We start from the raw sequence: 23,136 nt of genomic DNA, 5'->3' as shown, positions 1-23,136 counted from the left end.
ACCACATACTGTTACTTTTCTACAGTATTATCCAGTCTGACTCTTATTTTTGGTGGCAAAGCATCAACTCATTAGTATTACAAGAGACCCATATATACAAAGAATGTTATATTTTTCTCAGTTATCAGACTCCTAGCTTTTGGATGATGGAATAATTGCACATTATATTGCAATCATTTTAACCCCATGTAAAACCTCTTTTTAGTTTTTATGAAGAGTAAAGAGCAATAATCTGTCAAAATAATGGCATCAGAGAGACACTGATCCAACTTTCAATGACCCCACTTACTACATGGTGGGCATTTTGTTCACAAGAGATGACATGAAGCAATGTGAATGTCAGTCACATACAAGAGTGGAGCCACAGGGTTTATATTCTCTTTTGTTAAAGCTATTGCTAATCACTGAACACAGCTCTGTGCTTCATTTATATTCCTTCAAGTAGCCATAGTCTAGACATACAAGTTATATAAACTACCTAACAAAGATTCAGAGGAGAGTCCTGAGTTCAGTTCTTTAAAATATGAGCTGGCTTCTGTACTTCTCACTGCAGAGCAACACATCCGAAGCTGGAGTAAGACTTCCAGTCCAGCTAGTGATTTGTTTCTTTCATTAGATTACATTTAGAAACTGTGCTTAGAGAGACTCGGGGAAATTTAGTTTTCTAGCATATACGTTTCAGTTTTTGATCCTAGTAGAATTGAAACAGATACTAATTGGCTCAGGATACATTTATATACAAAATGGCTTAGCCAATAGTAGAAATTAGGTAAACTTAATATTGCTGGTTAAGTGATGCGCTTTAAACCCTATTATCATTTTACTATTTATTATTGTTTATTATGACAAAGGTCTCTCTATGTAGCAAAGGATGCATCCTGTTTTTCTTTTTTTAGAGATGTTCTCACTTATGTGAATCCTGAACCATCTATCTACCATGCTCTGCCTGGTCTCAACTCTTGGAATCTTCCATTGACCTCTTCAATGACTGGCTTGTTATGGCAGTTTTTTTCTTTCTTGTTTTTACTTTTTTTTTAGAATTTTTACTATTTTATTATTACTTTTTAATTTTTTATTTAGAAACAATCTTACATATCAACCCCCCATTTCTTTCATTCCCATCCTCCCACATCCCCCACTGACCCCCAATACACCTTCCATCCATTTCCCAAGGATAGTGAGGCCTTCTGTGGGGGATCATCAAAGTCTGTCATATAATGTTGGGGAGGGCCTAGGCCCTCTTGGGCTGAAATAGTATCCCTCCATAGAGAAGGGGCTCCCAAAGTCCATTTGTTCACTAGGGATATATACTGGTTCCACTGTTAGAGGTCCTATAGACTGCCCAGGCCTCCTAACTGGCACCCACATTCAGATAGCTTGGTTTGGTCCAATGCTGGTTCCCCAGCTTTACAACTGTCTGTAGGTTTCTCCAGCACAATCTTGACTGGTTTGCTCATCTCCCCTCTCTCATTCCATCAAATGGGCCCAACAAACAAACTGGTGCAGCAATCCTAATATGTAACAAAATAGACTTCAAGCTAAAATCAATCAAAAGAGATGAAGGAGGTCATTTCATATTCATCACAGGAAATGTCCATCAGGATGAAGTCTCAATTCTCAACATCTATGCCCCAAATACAAAGGCATCCACATTCAGGAACATTACTAAGGCAGTTTTACTTTATTTAATTTTTTTTTCATTTTGCATACCAATCCCAGTTTCCCCTTTCACCTTCTCCTACGCCATGACCCCCATCCACTTCTTAGGCAGGTTAAGGCCTTCCTTGGAAAGTCAGTAAAGTCTGGAATACCAAGTTGAGTCAGGCCCTAGTCCTCCTCCCCAAATCCTGATACCACTGTCATTTGTCCTCCCTCACAACAGCTTAAGTCACTTAACTGTCACCAACATTCAGGGTGCCTAGTTTGGTCCCATGCAGGTTCCCTAGCTTTCACTACCTTGGGTCAGCTGTTTCTGTGGTTTTCCCCATTATGGTCTTGATCCCCCTTGTTCATTATGACAGTTTTTATTTGTTTGTTTTTGTGTTTTTTAATTACCACATCCAATAGGTGGCAGTATGAACCAGTTTGTAAGAATGCCATTAATTTTAAACTAAACAAGTTCCTGATCCATATCTCTCATCAAAAAGTGGCATTAGTGAAAACACCTAGTTAGAGCACTTTAAAGAATTAAGTGGGAAAGTACCTTAGAAATTGGGGTAGTGTTGGTGCAGAGTACATAGGAAATAGTTGATGAACAAATGTGCATGTGGGCCTTTCTGAACAGGGTCCAACTCAGAAAACCATGCCACAATAACTGATATTTTCATAGGATGTATGTTCAAGTCCTAGAAATTCTAAAGTACATACTGTAAGTTTGATAGGTACAAATCATGTGTGGGCTGGTGTCTTCATTTCTACCACTCCAGCACCCAGGAAGTAGAAATAATGTATAAAGATACTTCTATAGGTAGGGGCATAAAACTGAAATGTAAAATTTGTGGCTTCTTTAAAAGTATTTGGTGCCTGCCAAATCCTTTTCAAATAATTTGAGTAACTGCTACCCTTGTGAATGAGTCTAATAATATACATTCCCCATGGGGATACAGATGTGCTAAGAATAGTGCTTCTTCTTCAGTTGTATTGGGATTTTAGAGAATGGCGTACTGCAGAGCAACCTAATTTTGCTTATTTTGGGATCAAGGGTAGAAGAAGGCAGGTGGCTGATTTATAATATGCTAACTTTATCCTGTGATAATTTGCTTATGTGTTGCAACGCTAGCAGAAGCATAACACTGCCTGATGTGTGAAATTGTACCTGTATCTTCTGACTTTGAGGCCCTGACTTACCAGATATATGTGATTTTTCTCCTTTCCTAGCTGGACAGTGCTACATCACTCATCCAGGCAGCCAAAAACCTGATGAATGCTGTTGTCCTAACGGTGAAAGCATCTTATGTAGCCTCGACCAAATACCAGAAGGTCTATGGGACAGCAGCTGTCAACTCTCCTGTTGTGTCTTGGAAGATGAAGGCTCCAGAAAAGAAGCCCCTTGTGAAGAGAGAAAAGCCTGAAGAATTCCAGACACGAGTTCGACGGGGGTCTCAAAAGAAACACATTTCACCTGTGCAGGCTTTAAGTGAATTCAAAGCAATGGATTCCTTCTAGGACAACAGGCTTCAAACAAGAAAGCCTTTTTCTTTCTGTTGCCCCACCCTTTCTTTCTTTTTCATTTTGATTACATTTTTGTAAGCATACCTGCTGACTTGTATGCCTCTGGCATGGGGAAATTAAGAGAACAGTGTCTGTTTGCATGTAAGATGAGATGAGATCAATACTACTGGTCCATTGGTAGCCTGGAGAGGGGACAGGTCATTTCTGTCCTGAGGTGGCACGGAGTTGTCCTTAGCAACATTCTCTTAAAGTTGGGCAAAGAGTTCACAGTGCAATGTTCATGGGAGTGGGGGGGTTGGGGAAATACACTTAACTCTACAAAAGCAAACTAATGCATGCAAGAATCATTAGGTTGGCAGGTATATTCATAAGTGAAAAACCTGGAAGTGTAATGGTAGAACATAAAACCTGTACTGCTTCTGTTTCGGTGCAAAAAAATGTATTAGCCAATACGCTGAAGTGTGTGGCCCACAAATTGAACACTTTAACCTCGATGTCCTGTATCCATGCTATCATGTGGATTCTTAACTGAAGAGAAACTAACTTGTCCCTTCTGAAATGCTTCTTTAATCTGCATTCTCTTCTTTCTTCCTGGTAGTGCCATTACTAGTGTTCCTCTTATCATTTTCCCCTCTGCTGAAGATAATAAACATTCATTTGAGACACCTGGATACTTCCTCGGACACTGAAGACACAAAGTGGAGCTCAACTGTGTTTCTTCTGTTCTTTCCTTTCTTTTCATACTTGAACTCTGACTTTGCTAGACATAGAAGGCTCAGTGGTGGAATGTTAGCGAAATGGAGATTGACAGTGTGTGATGGTTTAGAGGCAAATGCATAGGTGTGTAGCTTGGAGTGCTGGTATCTAATATACCATTGTATTCACTGACACAAAATAAACACATTTAATCTTGACAGCTGGATAGTGTTTCATTTCTCTACAAGAATGGGTAATGCAAGATCACAGAATGTCCTTAAACATTGATTTAAAAATGCTTCTTATTTGATTTTTTACAAATCAGCACTAAAACATATGTAGTCTCTCAGTCATTTTTCTTCCAGAAATGTGTTTCATGGTTTGTTTTGCCATTTGTTTTGTTTTACTTTCAAATTGAATCTGAAATGAGAATGCTTGTATTTCACTTTTCTGGGCCACGATTGGCCCTAGGCTAAACTTTTAAAATGTGAGATTTAAGATTTAAAGTTAAGCTTATACTAATTTCAAATATATTTTATTCACTTCCTTTCCCTTCCTACTTAAATTGGATAAACCAAGCCTCAGTTGCATCACCAAAATATGCTGGTGTTGTTCAGCTTTGGACTGAGGAGGAGGGAATGGCACCCAGTTACTCAAATGAATAATTGAAGTTCCTCCACTGGAGTGATACATTTTTGTGTGCTGCCAGCAGATGCTGGGTAAAATGTTTCTCAATGACATAATAATGTCATGGATCTCATGTGCTTATAAGCTGCGGTAGTTTATATGCTTGTTTCCAGAGTGAAAGGATAGGAAAGTAGTGGAAGGTAAAAAGGCAAGTTTCAACATTTTATTTGGACTTTGTTTCTGCTAAGAGCACTGCTGGCTGGCACTTAAAACACAACAGAGACTAAGATGGGGGAACCACTATAAAAGCTGTACAATGATTTTTCAACACTAATCATTAAATATGACACTCCTGCTCCTTAATTTGCATAATTCAGAGACATATCAGTGACTTAACCAAACTTTGATCCAGGATATAGGCTGGGCTCTGTGCTCAGCAAATATGCTGGATACCTTCCCTTTTTGCTATGTAGCATACTAGTAACCAGCATGCCACTAGCCTAATGACCAGAATAATGATGACAACACATTCTTGGCAGCCGTGATTCAATTCGGGGAAATCTGACCTACTCAGAAACAGCAGCTAAAACACTCTTTTGAGGAAAATTTCCCTAAAAATATCACCAATTCCATTTTCTCCTCCTTGAAGGATTTTAAAGATGAGAGGCCCTCTTCACATCCCTTCTGTCCAGGATGAAAGGAAGCATAAGTAGTAAGAGGTTAAAAGTAGGACATAAACGTATTGGACTGACGTTAATGTTTAGGTATATTGTCAACAAAATGCTATTCCTGGGTCCTTGAGAGAAACATAATTAGTACAGTTAACTTTTCCAATGTATATATTATTCTAGTTTTTAAACCAACAAAGTAAGTATTCCAGATTATCCAAGAAACTGTAAACATTCAGAAGTTTACTGGAAATTCCTGAATATAAGCAGTACATATCTGAAGACAAGTAAAGAATGCTCTGGACTTTGACTATTTGAATATTTTAATATTTATGAACCATATGTATATATGTTTTCTGGAAATCAGGCCTCAGTGTTGCTTATTTCTGGAATGAGAGCATACACCTTCATAGTTCTTTCTTTTAGTTCTTACTCAACAGACATTATCCCTGTCCTTGCCATTGTGGCTTTTGAGATCAAGGAGAACAGTAACTTTGCAAAACCTAAAGGTACTTTGCTGAGAGCACCACAGCAGTTAAAGAACTGCTGTTTTCCTATTCCCAGGACACATTGTACTAGCAGGTAATGGAAAGAAGTGCACAGGTCAGAGTGTCAAACCAAAATTTTGAAATGAATAAATTAGTAAAACAAAGAAACAAAAACTTACAGGATAGGACTACATACAGTAAGATCTACTGAGATATTGGCATTGGGGAGACTGGTGAAAGAAGGAGAAGCAACTAAATTGTAAACACTTTTAAAGATGTTTTAAATTATGTGTTTCTGGATGATGAGTATGGGTTATTGAGTGCAGGTGCCTTTAGAAGCCAAAACAGAGCATCAGATCACCTGGAGTTGGGATTAACAGGTGGTTGTGAGCTGGCTGACACTGGTACTAGGAACCAAATTCTGGTCCTCTAAAAGAGCACGTCATGATTTTACCCACGGATCCATCAACATGTCCCTTCTAAATATATTTCTGATACATTAAAGGTACACATCAATTTTGTAAGAGGCATGAGTAGGATGAGACTTCAAGGTAATTGTTAAGTCCACACTAGAACAGAAGATGATAGTCACAGCAAACTAGTGGCACTGGATCATAAATGTGATGATACAGGATAAGTCTAGACTATGTGGGCAATGAGACAGAATGGAATTTTGATGTTGAATGCTGATGTTAAAAACAAAACAAAACAAAAACACCTGCCTTCATAGGATGAAACAAACTAGGTGAAGAGTGCTGAGAGAAATGCTAATCAGAAGAGGTACAAATGTAAGACTTTCCAGTAACTTCTTGGATAACTAGATATGGAGTAATAAAAATGAAATCATCAAATATATCACTGGAGAATATGAAGACTCAGAAAGCTGAATATTTGAAAAAAATTATGACAAACCACAATGTTCTGTTTAAACTACAGTAGTATATTTGAGGAGACACCATAATGAAAGAGACAGAAATAACTAAATTGTAAAGGGTTAGCCCTTTGCCTCTACACACACACACACACATACACAAAATACACACACACACACACACACACACACACACTTTCCGACAAAGAACTTTAAAGTATAGGGTGCTGGACAATTCTGCTTTAGTCAAAGAAAAAGTTACACACTCAAAAACAATATTGTAGGGAAGTCTGGAGCATTTTGTTGACTGCTCTATCCATTCCTTGGTTAATGGTATGGTAAAGATGAGTGGCATTGAAATCCTGGTTCCTCAACAAGGAAAAGAAAAGAGTGGAACTTCTTTTCTATGTTCTACCTTCCCTAGTGTCTGAAAGGAGTAATGATTTGTGTATTAACGATGAAAGCTGACTGAAATTGAGCTGTAGTTTGAGTGTCTGGTTGGAGGTATAAACAAACAACAAAACAGTACACACTCTGGGAAACACAAGACCTGCATGCTTTTGGAGGTGAGAAATGAGAATACCAGAGAACATCTAAGGCATGGGGAAAGCAGTGGTAGGATTTCAACAGAATGCAGAGGGTTCAAGAACAGTTAAATAAACAAGAGATTTGAGGGGAACAAATACAGAGGCTTGGAAACACATGTTTTGGAAAGAAATGGCCTGATTATTATATTCCTTGTATAATAAATACAATCTGCAGAACACAAACTAGCTACTCATTCAAATGTCTAAATATGTACTGTGTATTTGACGTTCAGGTCTACCCAAAATAAGTCAGACTAAACAGAAAAAATATGATTATATATGTATATATATGAATTATCAAAGAGAACAGGAAAAGCAATCTTAATGGAATTAAACAAAACAAAACACATGTATGCTGAAAATAAGTTACTGAAGATACAAAAGAAGATATACCCATAAAGGATAAGTAAATATTGTTGGGATGTCAATACTACCCAATGATTTATGGAGCAGGAAAACAGTCACAACAAACCAAAACCAAAACAAAACAACAACAGCAAAAACAACAACAAAAAGAAGCTCCAATTACTGTCAGTCTTTCTTTTAAAAAAACTGGAAAGTTTTTTCTAAGCTTTCAAATGAATTTATTTACATTTACATTTAATAAATTTATATTTATTTAGGACACATACATGTGCATGTGTGCAAGTTGTGTGTGTGCATATGTACTTGTGTGTGTGTGTATGTGCGCGAGTGTGCGCGTGTGCTCGTGCACAGGTGGATGTTAGAAGTCAATTTGCAGGAATTGGTTCTCTCCTCCCATCATGTGCATCCAAGGGTTTGGTAACAAGAGCCTTTATTTAATAAACCACATTTCTAGCCCCCTAAACTTCATATAGACTCTTAACACACCACAAGCTAAATCAGTCCACTTACATGAGGCATCAAGAACACCAAACAAAATCAGAAAAGAATCTCCTTGCCTTATATTCTGTTCAACACATTGAATACACAGATAAAATACTGTATATGGAAATCTGTCAGAGGTAAACCATATGGCACACATAAATACAGAATAACAGCTCATTTCTCAACAGAAACTTTTGGAAGTCAAGAGGGCTTGAGATGTTGTACTGCAGGTTTTGAAAAGAAGGTACTAACCCAGACTACTATACACAGTAAAAATATTGTAACTGAAGAGAAAATAAAACCTTTCTTGATAAAAATAAGTTGAAGGAATTAATGATCATTAATACATATTTATAGAAGATACTCAGAAAAAAATCCCAGTGAAAGCAGTATAAATATATTGACAAGGTTACAGGAAAGAAGAGTCACATTGGAACAGTAAGTCCACAAATGAAGAAAATGACAAAACTTCCAAAATTAATTAAAAATTAATACAGACTTGAATTAATAAATGCCTGAACATTAATAAAGCCAATTCCTCTGACAAAAGACACAGATTAACGTATCAGATTAAGAAATGGAATTTAACTTTTTGTTGTACCCACTCACATACATACATAATCTTAATTAATAGCAATGCTGCTCAAAAATAGTCTACAAAGTAGAAAAGGAATGTTATCAACTATTTTGAAGTCAGTATTACTCACACACCAAAGCCAGACTAGATAGAGACAAGAACAACAAATCAGTAGACCAATTTTCCTGAGAATATATTCAGCATTTTCCAATGAAATAAAGAGGTTCAGCAAGTAAGGGTACTTGCAGCAAGCTTGACAACGTGATTTCAATCTCTAGATCCTTCAAGATGGAAGGAGTAAGCCTATTCCCAAAAGGTGCTCTCTGACATCCATACAGAATCTATGACACGCATGTATGCTCACATGTATACATACACAGATATACACAGGGGGCACAGAGAAAATGAATAAATGTTATAAATATGTATGTGGGTAGGGCATCTCTCCCCTTCCAACATCACTATATAGCAAAGAAGGGGTGGGGCCAGATCTCCTATGCTCATGCTCTCAGGTGGGTTTTTCATATATACTTTTTCATATTATATACATATATATATCAGGTCCTAAGTAATTCACCAGAAAATTTTTAGAAGAGAAAGGGAAGGATACAAAATTATCATACAACATTAGTAGCCTTCCCTTACCCTTCACCTCTCATGGCCTGTGACTGATAAGGAAGCTGACCCTTTCTCAGCTGCAGCACTCAGGAAAGCAGACCCTTGTCTGGATCACACAGTTGGCCTGACCCTGTTGGTTATGGCAAAGGCAAGCTGGCCCAGAGGGTGTAAGGGTGGGGTAGCTGGCCACACACCCTTAGAATGCCATGTGGTGAAGGCAAGGTAAAGATGCCCTTCTTCCCTTATCCCTACTATGGGTGAAGGAGTTGACTCCTCCCCCCCTTACCAGCTTCAGCAATCAGGAAAGTGGGCCATTCCTGCACCTCACTTGGATGGCACAGTAGACTGGGAAGCTGATGAACCCACCTGAGAGCATGAGTATAGGAAATCTGATCACCCCCTTCTTTGCTATATAGTGGTGTGGGAAGCGAAGAGATAATCCTTCTACTCAAGATATTGGTAAGGACTCCCAGCATCAGATTTCAGTCTATCAGGAAATAATCAACTGATGATTTGGACCCATGAAATTAATATTCTCCATGGGAAATAAAATGGGTAATCAAGAGAGGAGGTAGACTACAGCATGCAATAAAATCTTGTGAACTAACAAAGGATTTATATCAATAATATATAAAATACCAAATAATTAAACAAGAAATCCCATCAGCTAAATACATGGAATGGTGAGATGCACAGGCCACTCTTAGAAAACGAGGAAATACAAGTGTCTGTTAACATATGTAGTAATCAAAAATCACTGTGACTAAATTGAAACTGACTTGATTTTCCATCTTACTCAGTCAGAATGACAGTCATTAAGAAATAGCAGTGATGAAGAAACTGGAGAATTGCCACACTAGAGAATTAACAGAACACCTGAGAGCTCTAGAACAAAAAGAAGCAAACTCACCAAGCAGGCGTAGATGCCAGCAAATAATCAAATTGAGAGCTGAGATCATTAAAGTAAAAACAAAGAAAATACAAACAATCAATGAAACAAAGAGTTGGTTCTTTGAAAAATCAATAAGATACACATACCTTTATCAAACCTGAACAAAAGACAGAGAGAGAACATGCTAATTAACAAAATCAGAAATAAAAAGGGGACATAACAACAGACACTGGGGAAATCCAAAGAATCATCAGGTCATATTCCACTAAATTGGAAAATTTAAAGGAAATGGATGATATTCTGGAAAGATATCACTAACCAAAATCAAATCAAGAACAGATAAACAATTTAAACAGATCCCTAAAGAAATAGAAGCAGCCATAAAAAGTCTTCCGAACAAAATAAGTTCAGGGCCAGATGGCTTTAGTGCAGAATTCTACTGAAAATTCAAAGAAGAGTTAATACAAGTACTCTTCAAATTGTTCAATGCAATGGAAGCAGAAGGATCACTGACAAACTCTTTTTACAAGGCTACAACTACCTTAGTACAAAAACCACACAAAGACACAACCAAGATAGGGAATTACAGACCAATCTCCTTCATGAACATTGAGGCTAAAATACTCAATAAAATACTTGCAAATCGAATCCAAGAACACATCAGAAAAATCATACAACATGATCAAGTAGGTTTCATCCCAGTGATGCAGGGATGGTTCAACATACGAAAATCCGTCAATGTAATCCACCATATAAACAATGTGAAAAAGAATATACACATGATCATCTCCCTAGATGATGAAAAAGCCTTTGACAGAATCCAACACCCTTTCATGATAAAGGTCTTGGAGAGATCTGGTATAACATAACATAGTAAAAACTATATACAGAAAACCAACAGCCAACATCAAACTAAATGGAGAGAAACTCAAGGTGATTTATCTTTCATGATAAAGGTCTTAGAGAGATCTGGTATACGTAAACATAATAAAAGCTATATACAGAAAACCAACAGCCAACATCAAACTAAATGGAGAGAAACTCAACGTGATTCATCTAAAATCAGGAACAAGACAAGGATGTTTACTATGTCCATATATCTTCAATATTGTACTTGAAATTCTTGCTATAGCAATAAGACAAACAAAAGGATATCAAGCAGATACAAATTGGAAAGGAAGAAGTCAAACTTTCACTATTTGCAGATGACATGATAGTCTATGTAAGCAACCCAAAGAATTCTACCAGGAACTCATACAGCTGATAAATACTTTGAGCAAAGTAGCAGGATGCAAAATTAACTTAAAAAATCAGTAGCCCTACTATATATAGACAATGAAGGGGGTGAGAAATAAATCTGAGAAACATCACCCTTTACAATAGCCACAAACAGCATAAAATATCTTTCGGTAACTCTAACCAAACAGTAAAAGACCTGTATAACAAGAACTTTGAGTCTCAAATGAAGAAATTAAAGAAGATACCAGAAATAGAAAGATCTCCCATGCTCTTGTATAAGTAGGATCAACATAGTAAAAATGGCAATCTTACCAAAAGCAATCTACAGATTCGATGCAATCTCTATCAAAATACCAGCACATTTTTTTTCACAGACCTCGAAAGGACAATCCTCAACATTATGGAAAAACAAACGACCCAGGATAGCCAAGGCAACCCTGTACAATAAAGTAACCTCAGGAGGCATCACCATCCCTGACTTCAAGCTCTATTATAGAGCTACAGTCCTGAAAACAGCTTGGTATTGGCACAAATGCAGACAGGTAGACCAATGGAATCCAATCGAAGACCCTGATATCAACCCACACACCTTTGAACACCTGATCTTTGACAAAGAAGCTAAAACTATACAATAGAAAAAGATAGCATCTTAAACAAATGGTGCTGGAGTATAGGATGCTGGCATGTAAAAGACAGCAGATAAATCCATATCTATCATCATGCACAAAACTTAAGTCCAAATGAATCAAAGACATCAACATCAATCCAGCCACACTGAACCTCTTAGAATAGAAAGTGGGAAATACCCCCTGAACGAATTGGTACAGGAGACTGCTTCCTGGACATAAAACCAGTAGCACAGACACTGAGATTTACAACTAACAAATGGGACCTTCTGAAACTGAGAAGTTTCTGCAAGGCAAAGGACACAATCAAGAAGACAAAATGACAGCCCACAGAATGGGGAAAAGATATTCACAAACCCCACATCTGACAGATGACTGATCTCCAAAATTTACAAAGAACTCAAGAAGCAAGTCTCCAAAACACCAAAGGATCCAATTAAAAAGTGTGGTACAGAACTATATAAAGAATTCTCAATAGAGGAGTCTAAAATGGCTGAGACACTTGAGAACGTGTTCAAAATCCTTAGCCATCAGAGAAATGCAAATCAAAACAAATCTGAGATACCATCTCACTCCCATCAGAATGCCTAAAATCAAAAACACTAATGACAGTTTATGCTAGAGATTATTTGGATAGAGAGGAACACTCCTCCACTGCTGATGGGAATGCCAACTTGTGTAGCCACTTTGGAGATCTGTATGGAGATTCCTCAGGAAAATGGAAATCAGTCTACCACAAGATTCAGCAGTTCCACTCTTAGGCATATACCCAAAATATGTACACTCATACAATGAGGACATCTGCTCAACTATGTTCATAGTAGCATTATTTGTAATAGTCATAACCTGGAAGCAACCTAGATGCCCGTCAACTGAATAGTGGATAGAGAAAATGTGGTACATTTACACAGTGGAGTACTACTCAGCAGAAAAAAAAATGGAATCGTAAAAATTTCAGGCAAATGGATGGCACTAGAAGAAACTATTCTAAGTGAGGTAACACAGACACAAAAAGACAAACATGGTATGTACTCACTCATATATGGATTTTAGACATGGAGCAGGACATTGCCAGCCTACAATCCCACTTTCAGAGAGTCTGGGAAGCAGTGAGGACACTAAGAGAGATATGCATGATAACCGGGAGAAGGGTTATTGGACGAGATCTCCTAATTGGACTGGGAGTGGGGGGAGGGGAGGGCAGAAGGAGATGGGGGAAAAGTGGAGGGGAGAGGAGGACATAGGGGAGCAGGAAGGTTGAGTCAGAGTAAGAACAGAGGAGAGAAGCATGAGAGCTTCCATAATAGAGGGAGCCATTATAAGTTGGAAGAGAGATTTGGCACTAGTGAGATCTTCACAGATCTACAAGAATGACACCAACTGGCATTAAGGTTACCTTAAATGTCCTCCCCTGATAATGAGATAGATGACTACCTTATGTGCCATCCTGGAACCCTCATCCAGTGGCTGACAGAAGCAGAGGCAGACACCCAAGCTAAAACCCGAACTGAACTCCTGGAACCCAGTTGCAAATAGGAGTGATGAGTAAAGGAATCAAGACCAGGCTGGTGAAACCCACAGAGGCAGCTGACCTAAACAAGGGGAAACACATGGACCCCGTACTGATGCCTGAGAGTCTAGCATGGGACTCATTCAGATACCCACTTCCCGAAACTGGGTGTCAGAGAAGAGGCCTCGGCAATCTATGGGACCTTTAAGAGTAGAGCAGTATTTATTCCTGGCATACAAATAGACTCTGGGAGCCCATTCCACATGGAGGGATGTGCTGTCAGCCTGAACTCATGGAGAATGACCTAGGCCCTGCCCGGGATGATATGACAGACTCCATAAATCCCTCATGGAAGCCCTTACCTGCTCTGGGGAGCAGAGAGGAGATGGAGTGTGGTGGGTGGTTGGAAGCCTTGGGGCAGCAGGGGAGAAGGGGAGGGAGAGGGAACTGAGAGTAACATGTGTGAAAAGTTAAATAATAAAAAAAGAAATAGCTGTGAACATGGTGATGGATAAAAGATACTCTTACATTTTGTCCTTGATAATGTAAAGTATGAGGACAGTCACTTTAGAAATAAGTGTGAACTGTCCTCACAAATTAAAAATAGACTTGTGATATGATCAATATACCACCCCTGGCTATTTACCTGGAAAACTCCAAGTCAACACATCACAGAGATATTGACATATCAATGTGTACTGACAAACGCAATTGCTATATTAACGGACCAGCCTAGTTGTCCAACCACAGAGGAATGGATAAAAGCATATATACAATATGGAATAGTTTTCATACAGAAAAAGAACAACGTTGCCATCTAACAGTTTCAGAATAAATACCGTTTCAGGAGCCCATGAGCTTCTTCCAAAGTAGACTATATTTTATTCCATTAAACAGCTCTTAACAAATATAAAATATAACTTATTTTAGAATATGGAGTAAAAGTAAGAGCAAAAAGCAAGAGAAACTACACAAATGCGGGAGGCAGATCTCTGTGAGTTCGAGACCAGCCTGGTCTATAAGAGCTAGTTCCAGGACAGCCTCTAAAGCCACAGGGAAACCCTGTCTTGAAAAACCAAACCAAACCAAACCAAAACAAAACAAAATAAGCAAAATAAACCCCACACAAATGGACAGAGATCCAATAAGACACTAAATTTCCAGTGGGTCATTGATAAAATTGGAGAAAATTCAACAAAATGTCTAGAATCAAATAAAAGCAGGAACACTGCTTGCCAAAAACTCAAAGAAACAAAACCTGGTATAAGAAGGAAATTTTCTACTAAATGAGTTAGCATTAAAATTCAAAGAGGTCTCAAATTAAGCAATGAAGTAGCTCAAGATATTAGGGGAAAAAAGAACAGGTCAAACCTAAATAAGTTGATAACAAGAAATAATTTTAAAAATCAGGAGAAAATTAATGAAATAAGGACTACAAGACAGGTAAAAAAATCAGTGAAATAAACAATTGGTTCTTGGAAGCAAATTAAGATCATTAGACCTTTAGTTAAACTAGTCAGAGAAAACAAATTCATAATTTCAGTGATGGCATATTACAGAAAGCATCAATGGAAGACAGTGAATCATTAAGGAATGTTTTAAAAATAAAAATTTCAAAAAGTTAGCCGAATCAGGAAAAATAATCAGGTTAATTTCTAGAAACATATGGCCTACCCAAGAAGTTTTCATAAGACATAAACTACCACAGGTGATCCATAATGAGCAATGAAAGTGAACGAGGAATAAAGAGTCTTCCAGCAAAAAATTCCAAAACTATATGGACTAACTGATGACCTCTATCAGACTGTAGAAGAAAAATTATACCAATGCTCTTCAAAGTAGTCCTTAAAACAGGAAAGGCATGAAAGTGAGCTCTTTCTATAAAATCTAGTTAAGGACACAATCCAAAAGCAGTTACTTTGATGGAAACACACACACACACACACTCTCAAATACTTAATAAAATACTTACAAACTAAATTGAAATACACATTAGAAAGACCATGCATCATTATCTAACTGGCTTCTTTCCAGGGATATGGCATACAGAAACTAATAAACAAAATTAATAATACAAATATATTCAAGAACAAAAACCACATGATTCTCTCAATAGAATGTAAAAGGCTTTGGGCAAAAACTCACCATGGTATTATGATAAAAGCCCTGACAAGACTAGGAAGTGGGGGATTATTTTAAAACATAATATGCATGACAGACCTTTGTTATTGTACATGGAGTGGAACTGAGATCATTCCCTGTACAATCAGAAGTGAAACAAGCATGTTTTTATAGTCTACATTATGGTATACCACAGTGCTTGAATTCTTAGCCAGAAAAATAAAGGAAGAAAAAGAAATGAAAGGTATATAAGTAAGAAAGCAGGAAGTCAGTTTTTCTCTATTTGCACACGATTTAAAACTACATTTAAAAGATCCTAAAGACTCCATCAAAAGTTCAGATATTTAATAACCACTTTCATTAAAGCAGTGGGATAGAAAATCATCTTACAAAAGCGATTAGTTTTTCTATAAACCAATAAGAAACACGCTGGGAAAGAAGTCAGGGAGACCAACTCATTCAGAAGAGCCTCAAAAATCTAGTAATAAATGTGCCTAATGAGGTGAAAGTCATCTATAATGATAACTATGAAACTAACTCCTGGACCATGTGGCAAACATCAAATGTGAAACACTGAGGGACTTAGTTATGAACAGAAGGTGGTAGGGTATCTAGGGTTTTCATGTTGGTATAATTAATATTGTGAAAATAGCTGTACTATCAAGAGTGTTCCACAGGTTCCATGAAATCTCCCATCAAAATTTTAATCACATTCTTCACAGAAACAGAACAAATAACAATCCCCAAAAGAACAAGAAATGCAAGAGAGTCCGAATAGCTAAATCAATTCTGAGAAAAAAGAACGACAAGAAAGTCGTGGGAGTTATCAAAATATTGGATTTCAAAATACAATGCAGAGGACTGGATAAACAGCTCAGTGGGGAAGACACTGCTTTTGTTCAGGACATAAGTTCAGTGTCCAGCACCCTTATCAGCTGATTCATGACCTCCCCCTGTAACTCCAGCTCCTTGAATTACTATTCCCTCTGTAGGCAGTTGCAATAGTGCATGTACACACATACACACACATTTTGAAATGCTATAAATGCTATACATACTCTTAAAAATAAATCTCATTTACAAAGTCTAATAAGAGCTATAATAACCATGACAACCTGCAATCAGTCATACCCAAGTCGGTTTACTTATTGTGGCACACTCGATTCAGTTAAGTTATATCTTAGGTGTCTTTCAATGCATGCACGGATAATGAAAGTATTTTACAAACATACATACAATGGAGAATTATATAGTTATATAAAATAAATTGTATCATTTTCAGGAAAATGAAAACATGATGTTAACTAAAATATGCCAAACTCAGCAAAACAAGTAACACCTATTTTCTTTTGTGTGAATAATATAGAATTAAAATATGAAGGAGGAGGATTATAGGAGAAGACAAAGGAAACCAGTGGGAGGGTGACACAAATTATAATGTGAATATGAGTGAAGTATATTCTATATGTATGAAAATGTCATAATGAAACAGTATCTTATACAATTAACATCCAGTGATAAATCTGAAATAGAAGATTATACTGAACAAAGCAAGATGGTCACATCTGGATAGTTTGTGATTCTTCTTACATGGAGCATCTAAAGTGGCCAAACTCAGGCAGACAGAAGATAGAGTTGTAGTGTCACGATATGCCAAGTATGTTGAGTTATTGTTTAATGGATAGTTGGCTATGTGATAGGAAAAGTTCCAGGATATGACATATAGAACAGTGGAAACAATACCACCAATTTGCTAAGATAGGAAACTCGGTTTTGTACTAAAAATGAATATGTATATTATATATTGCCATAGTCTAGGGAAGAAAGGACATTTCATAGTAACTAGCTATAACACTCCATTGTAGGCGTAATTTAAAGGGAACAGTTACAGACAAAGATATTCAGGAGCCCAGGATCATGGGCCATAGTGTAGTCAAACATACAATTCTAACAAATACTCTAAAATCTTCCATGCTATATTAACTTTACCTATTACAGACAGCAGGATTAAGGGCAAGCAGAATTTGGGGACTTGGCGGCATGAACCAGGTAACTTTATGTAGCTTCTTTTCAATCTGATTGTTGCATCTGTTTTGGAATGAATTGTGAATGTTGGAGACGGTCAAATAACTTGATTATGCAAAGTGTGCATAAATGTTTTATTTAAAACATATATTCATCTCTTTAAAAAGAAAGGTCAAGACTCGCTCTTTTTCTCTGACCCATTCTCTAAATAAGATCTTCTTGTGAATTTACTTTAGTCTACCAGGAAACTCTTTAAGAACTCTGTGATGGACCTGAATTGAGGACTTTGTGCAGGCTAAGTACAAAATCTCCTAATGAGCCTACATCTGGGTCCTTATAAAATCCATTTATTTTAAAAACTTATTGTTTAAAAGTTTCATACATGTATGTAATCCACCCTGATTGCTCTCAAAACTCCATCCTCTTTCATGAACCTATACTCCTGTAAGTGTTCCTCCTCTAAGAAAGTCTCCCTTTCATGACGACATCTTTTAATTTTGTGATCCCTGGGTTTATATCCAGGGCTGTCCATGTAACCAGGGATTGGAACTATGCATTGGAACCTGATGGGCAAGCCTGTGGGAAAACAACTGAAACAGTGACTGTCTCTCCCAGCATCCTTCAAGATAGACTGTAGATCAGCAGGGAAAGGAAGATTCTACAGTTGTATTCTGAGCTAGTCCATGCCTGCTCTTTCTCTCCCCATAGGGACCCACAAATGTGAACTGATGATAAGTGATGAACTCTTTAGAATTATGCAGACGGATGGGCCCAAAAGGGAATATGTAGCATTGTTTTTAGTTTTTAGAAGCCTCGTTACAAAATGCCTGCTGCAGAAGTCTTAGCACCAAAGTGGCATGAACCATGCCTCTTCCTTTGTAGTAGGGATATTCCCAAAAAAGGTTAGAGGTAGGGTCATATTCCTGAAAAAATGAATGGTTTAGGGAAATTGTACAAAGGAACAATATAAGACCGTAAAAAAACATGAAATTTACCTCTCAGCAAACAGCATTTTATTTACTATTTGAGAACACCCAGTCTCTTAAGTTAATGCAGTTAAAAGATTATACAGAGGTCTATCTTACCTCTTCAGTGAGCTGAAGGGGAAATGAGTTAAAAATCTGTATGCAGATATTATGTCACCATTATGTTCCTCTGTTAGGTACAGAAAGGATAAAAGGGAGCATTTTCAGTGCTGCATGATGTACAGAATGGACGGTGCATGTGTAGGAACAGAAGTCAAGAGTGACTGCCATGCTTGTACCTAATAATGAGAGCTGTAAAAAACCACCTTCACCATGTTAGTATTTCTTCTCAAGACACAAAACTGAATGTATCATGGTTTTACTACCTTTCTGTTCTCCATCAGTTATTCACATCAGGAATGTGTTATCTCTCCTTTATCCATAGCACCTAGAAATATATGTTGTTTCTCAATGTCTTTCAGAATATTCTGTGTTCTCACTACAGTTAGAGAAGGATGCTCGGTGTTCTATAGTTGCCTAAAAATGCACATAGAGACTTTAATACCTTGCTTATTTTGTGTTTGTTTTGACCTTGCTTGTTTGGTGTTTGTTTTTGTTTAGGAACAGGATCTCTCCATGTAACCAAAGTTGGCATTAAGCTCACGAGGCTCCTGTCTCATCCTTCAGAATGCAGAGATTACAAGAAAGTCATTGCATGCTTAGAACATGCCTTGTATGAAATAAATAAAAGTGTCAAAAGTAGTTTCCATGGTGTCAAGCAAGCATTGAAACATATTTACAAAAGCAGCAGAGAGTAAATGATTTAGCCCTATCATTGTGCACATACCAACAAACTGCAGCTATTTGATGTCGCAGGACTGTTCATAGATGTGAAACAAATAGGCAAAGCTCTATTCTAACAAAAAATTATTTGCAAAACACTTGGCTGGCCAGAGTAGGCATTCAAAGAATAGTCTGCCAAACATCCTTTTTCCTCTATCTCCTACAAATTCTCCTATTTAATATTTCAATATTAGTGACTCTACCTTTTCAGTTCCAAAGTTCTTACTCTTCAGGTGCATCTTCAGGAAAATTAATAACTTTTTCCCTCAATGTATGTTTTTATTTATATTAGAAACATGAATGCTTCACATATCAATCCCAGCTCCTTCTCCCACCCCTACTCCCTTGTCCCTCCACCAGCACCCCCAACCCCCCACCCAATCCCCACATCGTTCCCTAGGGAGGGTGAGGCCTCCTTGGGGGCATCTCCAAAGTCTGTCATTTCATTCAGGGCAGGACCTAGGACCTTCCCCATGTGTCCAGGCTGAAAGAGCATCCCTCTATTTGGAATGGGCTCCCAAAGATCATTCATAAACCATGATAAACACTAATCACTACATTCATGGAGTCTGGATCAGTCCTCTGTTGGCCTCTCAGCCATCATTCTGGGATTCAAGAGCACTCCCTTATCCAGTCAGCTGTCTTTGTGGGTTTCACCATCATGGTCTTGACCTCTTTGCTCATCACTCCTCCATCTCTGTCACTGGGTTCCAGGAGTTCAGTTCAGTGTTTAGCTGTGAGTATCTGTCTCTGCTTCCATCAGTCACAGGATGAATGTTCTAGGATAGCATATAAGGTACTCATCAACCTTATCATCAAGGAGGGGCTATTAATGTAGTCTCTCCACTATTGCTTAGGTTGCCAGTTGATTTTGTCCTTGTAGATCTCTGGAGATCTCACTAGTGTCATCTCTCTCCTCAAGCCTATAATGACTCAATCTATTATGATATCTCTCCTTCTGCTCTCCTCTATTCTTACCTCGACTCAACCTTCCTGCTCCCCTTCCTTCTTCTCCCTCCTCTTATCCCCCTCTCTTTTTCCTGGTTCCCTCTCCCTTCCCCTGATGTTCCCAATCTGCTCAGTAGGTCTAGCCTCATCCCACTTCTCTGGGGTATCATGCATCTCTCTTGGGAACCTCCCTGTTTCCCAGACTCACTGGCACTGGGATTGTAAGATGACACTCCCCTGATCCACATCTAAAATCCGTATATGAGTACATACCATGTTTGTCTTTTTGTGTCTGGGTTTCCTTACTCAGGATCCTGAGTGAAAATGAATGTCTTATATGAGAAAAATAACATGTACCATGATTTCTAAAATCACAAATTCAAACAGTCATTCATTAGATACCTATGTCAAGAATAACTCTAAGTAGGGTTAAGATTAGCAATTGGTTCTCAAGAAACTAGTAGGAAAATGATGATGGACACATGTGGTTGGTAATAATTTTGCAAGAATCCCTTTGAAATATGTGTGATGCCATTCAACAGCTGAGGTCCTTGACTTTCACAGAAAGCAGTGTGAGCTGAATATGAGCCTCTCCCTCCCCCCACTCTTCTTCCTGACTGCAGATACAATGTGACCAGCTACTCCATTCTCCTACCTTCAAGCCTTCCTCACCATGCTGGACTGTGTTCTCAAACTTAATGCAAAAATAAATCCTTCTCTTAAATTGTTTTCCTTATTTTTCCACAAAATGAGAAATATAACTAATATAACTGATAAAAAATAAGTTACAGTGCAGTGATTTTAAGAGAAACACATGCTGAGTGTTTAATCATTAGTGATGTTGCTTCCAACTGATCCCTGTCATGCTTGGAGAGGAGTTTAGATGTCAGGAGGCCATTGTGACTGTAGACTATGGATATGCAACATTTCTTCTTCAAGATAAGCCATGTGTCCTGTGCCTGATACCTTCTGTGGTGGAGTGGCCAACTGGCTGTACATAGGAAGGGGTTTTATTTAATCACAGAAGCATCTAGATCCCTTGCAAGACCATATTCCCTCTATAAATGCCCCCATTTATTTAAGCTAATAGATTGTACCAACAATTGTGATAAATACCATGTACTTTTCTTAATACAATTTAGCAAACCCTGTAATTGTTTCAATGTATGAATCATCTCTCCTAGATTAGACATTGCCCTTTTCTGACTGGAATGTGATGCAGTCTTACTTTGGTATTCATTGTAAAGACAATAAGAAATCATCTGGAAGACATTCTGTCTCCCACTTAGATATAATTTCCTTAAGCAAGGCAATTCCAAGTCTTTAACTTGGAAAAAGATTTTTCTCAGACAGGAAAGAAGGGATGGATTCTTCTGGAAAGGAAGATTCAATGGGGACTTGGTAATTACAAGTCATCTCATTTATCTAAGAACAACTCAACATCTCTTTCTCAAGTTTAGGTACTTTTCTGTGATGTTCACTGACCTAGATGTAAGTGACTTGGCAAAGACCAGTAACTTTCATTAGAGCTTCAACATGTGATATTTAATTCTCAACTACCTCAATTCTGTGTCCATTAAAGAAAAGCTATATTTTGGGCGATGGTGTATAATGGACTGCAGAATAATTTCTGTTTAGATTACAGTCAGAAATAGCCAGCTAGTCACATAAATCTCTGCTAATCACAACTATAATATTGGACAAAATTCTCAGTGCCTGGTCTCCTGTGTCTTATTTTTAAAATATATTTCAGCTGAGACACTATTCTATTTTGTTATCTTTAGCCATGATAAACACCATAACCAAAAGAAACTTGATGAAATAAAGGGTTTCTTTGGCTTACACTCCCCTCTCATAGAAGAAACACTGGCAGCTGTTTTATTTGTTCCTGGCAAGAATGTGGATCTCTGAATTTCTTCTGCTTCTAAGTCAGTCTCTGTGTCTGTCTCAGTCAATAGTAATACATCTTTTTCACCTATAGAGTGTATGGTGGAAAAGAGAAGCTGAAACATCACCTGACTATAAAAGAAAGTATCCAGACATAAAAGAGAGAAAGAAAGAGAGAGAGAGACAGAGACAGAGATAGAGAACAAAGCTTTATTGAGACATTTTTGGCTTGACTGAAACCAAGAGATGAGTTGAAAACTTTGTTGAAATTATTGTGTAGAAAAGCAACCAAAAACAGTACTGTACACTAAATACATTATATAAAAACACAGAAAAGATGAGAGTATACATATTTAGTTCACAAAAAACTTGACATTATAGAAAATCTTTGTGACTACATCAACTATGATTGTCTTTTTACATTCTGCCTTTAAAGTGTGTGTGTGTGTGTGTGTGTGTGTGTGTGTGAGAGAGAGAGAGAGAGAGAGAGAGAGAGAGAATATAAAACCAAACTTCTTTCTTAATTTTTTCTTTGCATATATGTGTGATATGTATGTTTGCAGGTGAGCACTCATGCACATGTGCTTTCATGTGGAGGCCTGAATTTGACATTGGGTGTTTACCTCCATTCTTCTTCAGTTTATTCACCAAAGAGGAATCTTTCAATTGGATTCAGAGCTCAGTGATTCTGTTAGTCTTAGTTAGCGATCTTCCTTCAAGATTCCGTATTTCTGCTCCCAGAGTGCTGGGATTACAGGCACCTGCCACAATTACCTGGTTTTATCTAAGTCCTGGGCTTAGCAAGGCAAATGTCTTACCTGCTAAGTCATTTCATCCATCCCCAATTTCTCACATAAACACAAACTTCTCAGTACACTATAGGTTATTGTGTCTATGATTTTTCATACATGTTTATCTTCCATTATTT

General features: G+C 37.7%; 1 protein-coding gene across 4 annotated transcripts in view; it reads left to right on the top strand.

The window, feature by feature from the left end:
• Positions 1-4,085, top strand: part of Ctnna2 (catenin alpha 2) — a 1,132,589-nt gene extending 1,128,504 nt beyond the window's left edge. For all 4 annotated transcript variants that reach the window (XM_005078277.4, XM_005078278.4, XM_040738184.1 and 1 more), the window contains one exon: positions 2,878-4,085. In XM_005078277.4, the coding sequence (XP_005078334.1) occupies positions 2,878-3,165 (288 nt within the window). In that variant the 3' untranslated portion in view covers positions 3,166-4,085. The remainder of the gene's footprint in view (positions 1-2,877) is intronic.
• The last annotated feature ends 19,051 nt before the right edge of the window (positions 4,086-23,136 follow it).

Source organism: Mesocricetus auratus, unplaced genomic scaffold (assembly GCF_017639785.1).
Source record: "Mesocricetus auratus isolate SY011 unplaced genomic scaffold, BCM_Maur_2.0 Super-Scaffold_100676, whole genome shotgun sequence".
NCBI classification, from domain to species: domain Eukaryota; kingdom Metazoa; phylum Chordata; class Mammalia; order Rodentia; family Cricetidae; genus Mesocricetus; species Mesocricetus auratus.
This window is presented reverse-complemented; position numbering and strand designations above follow the sequence as displayed.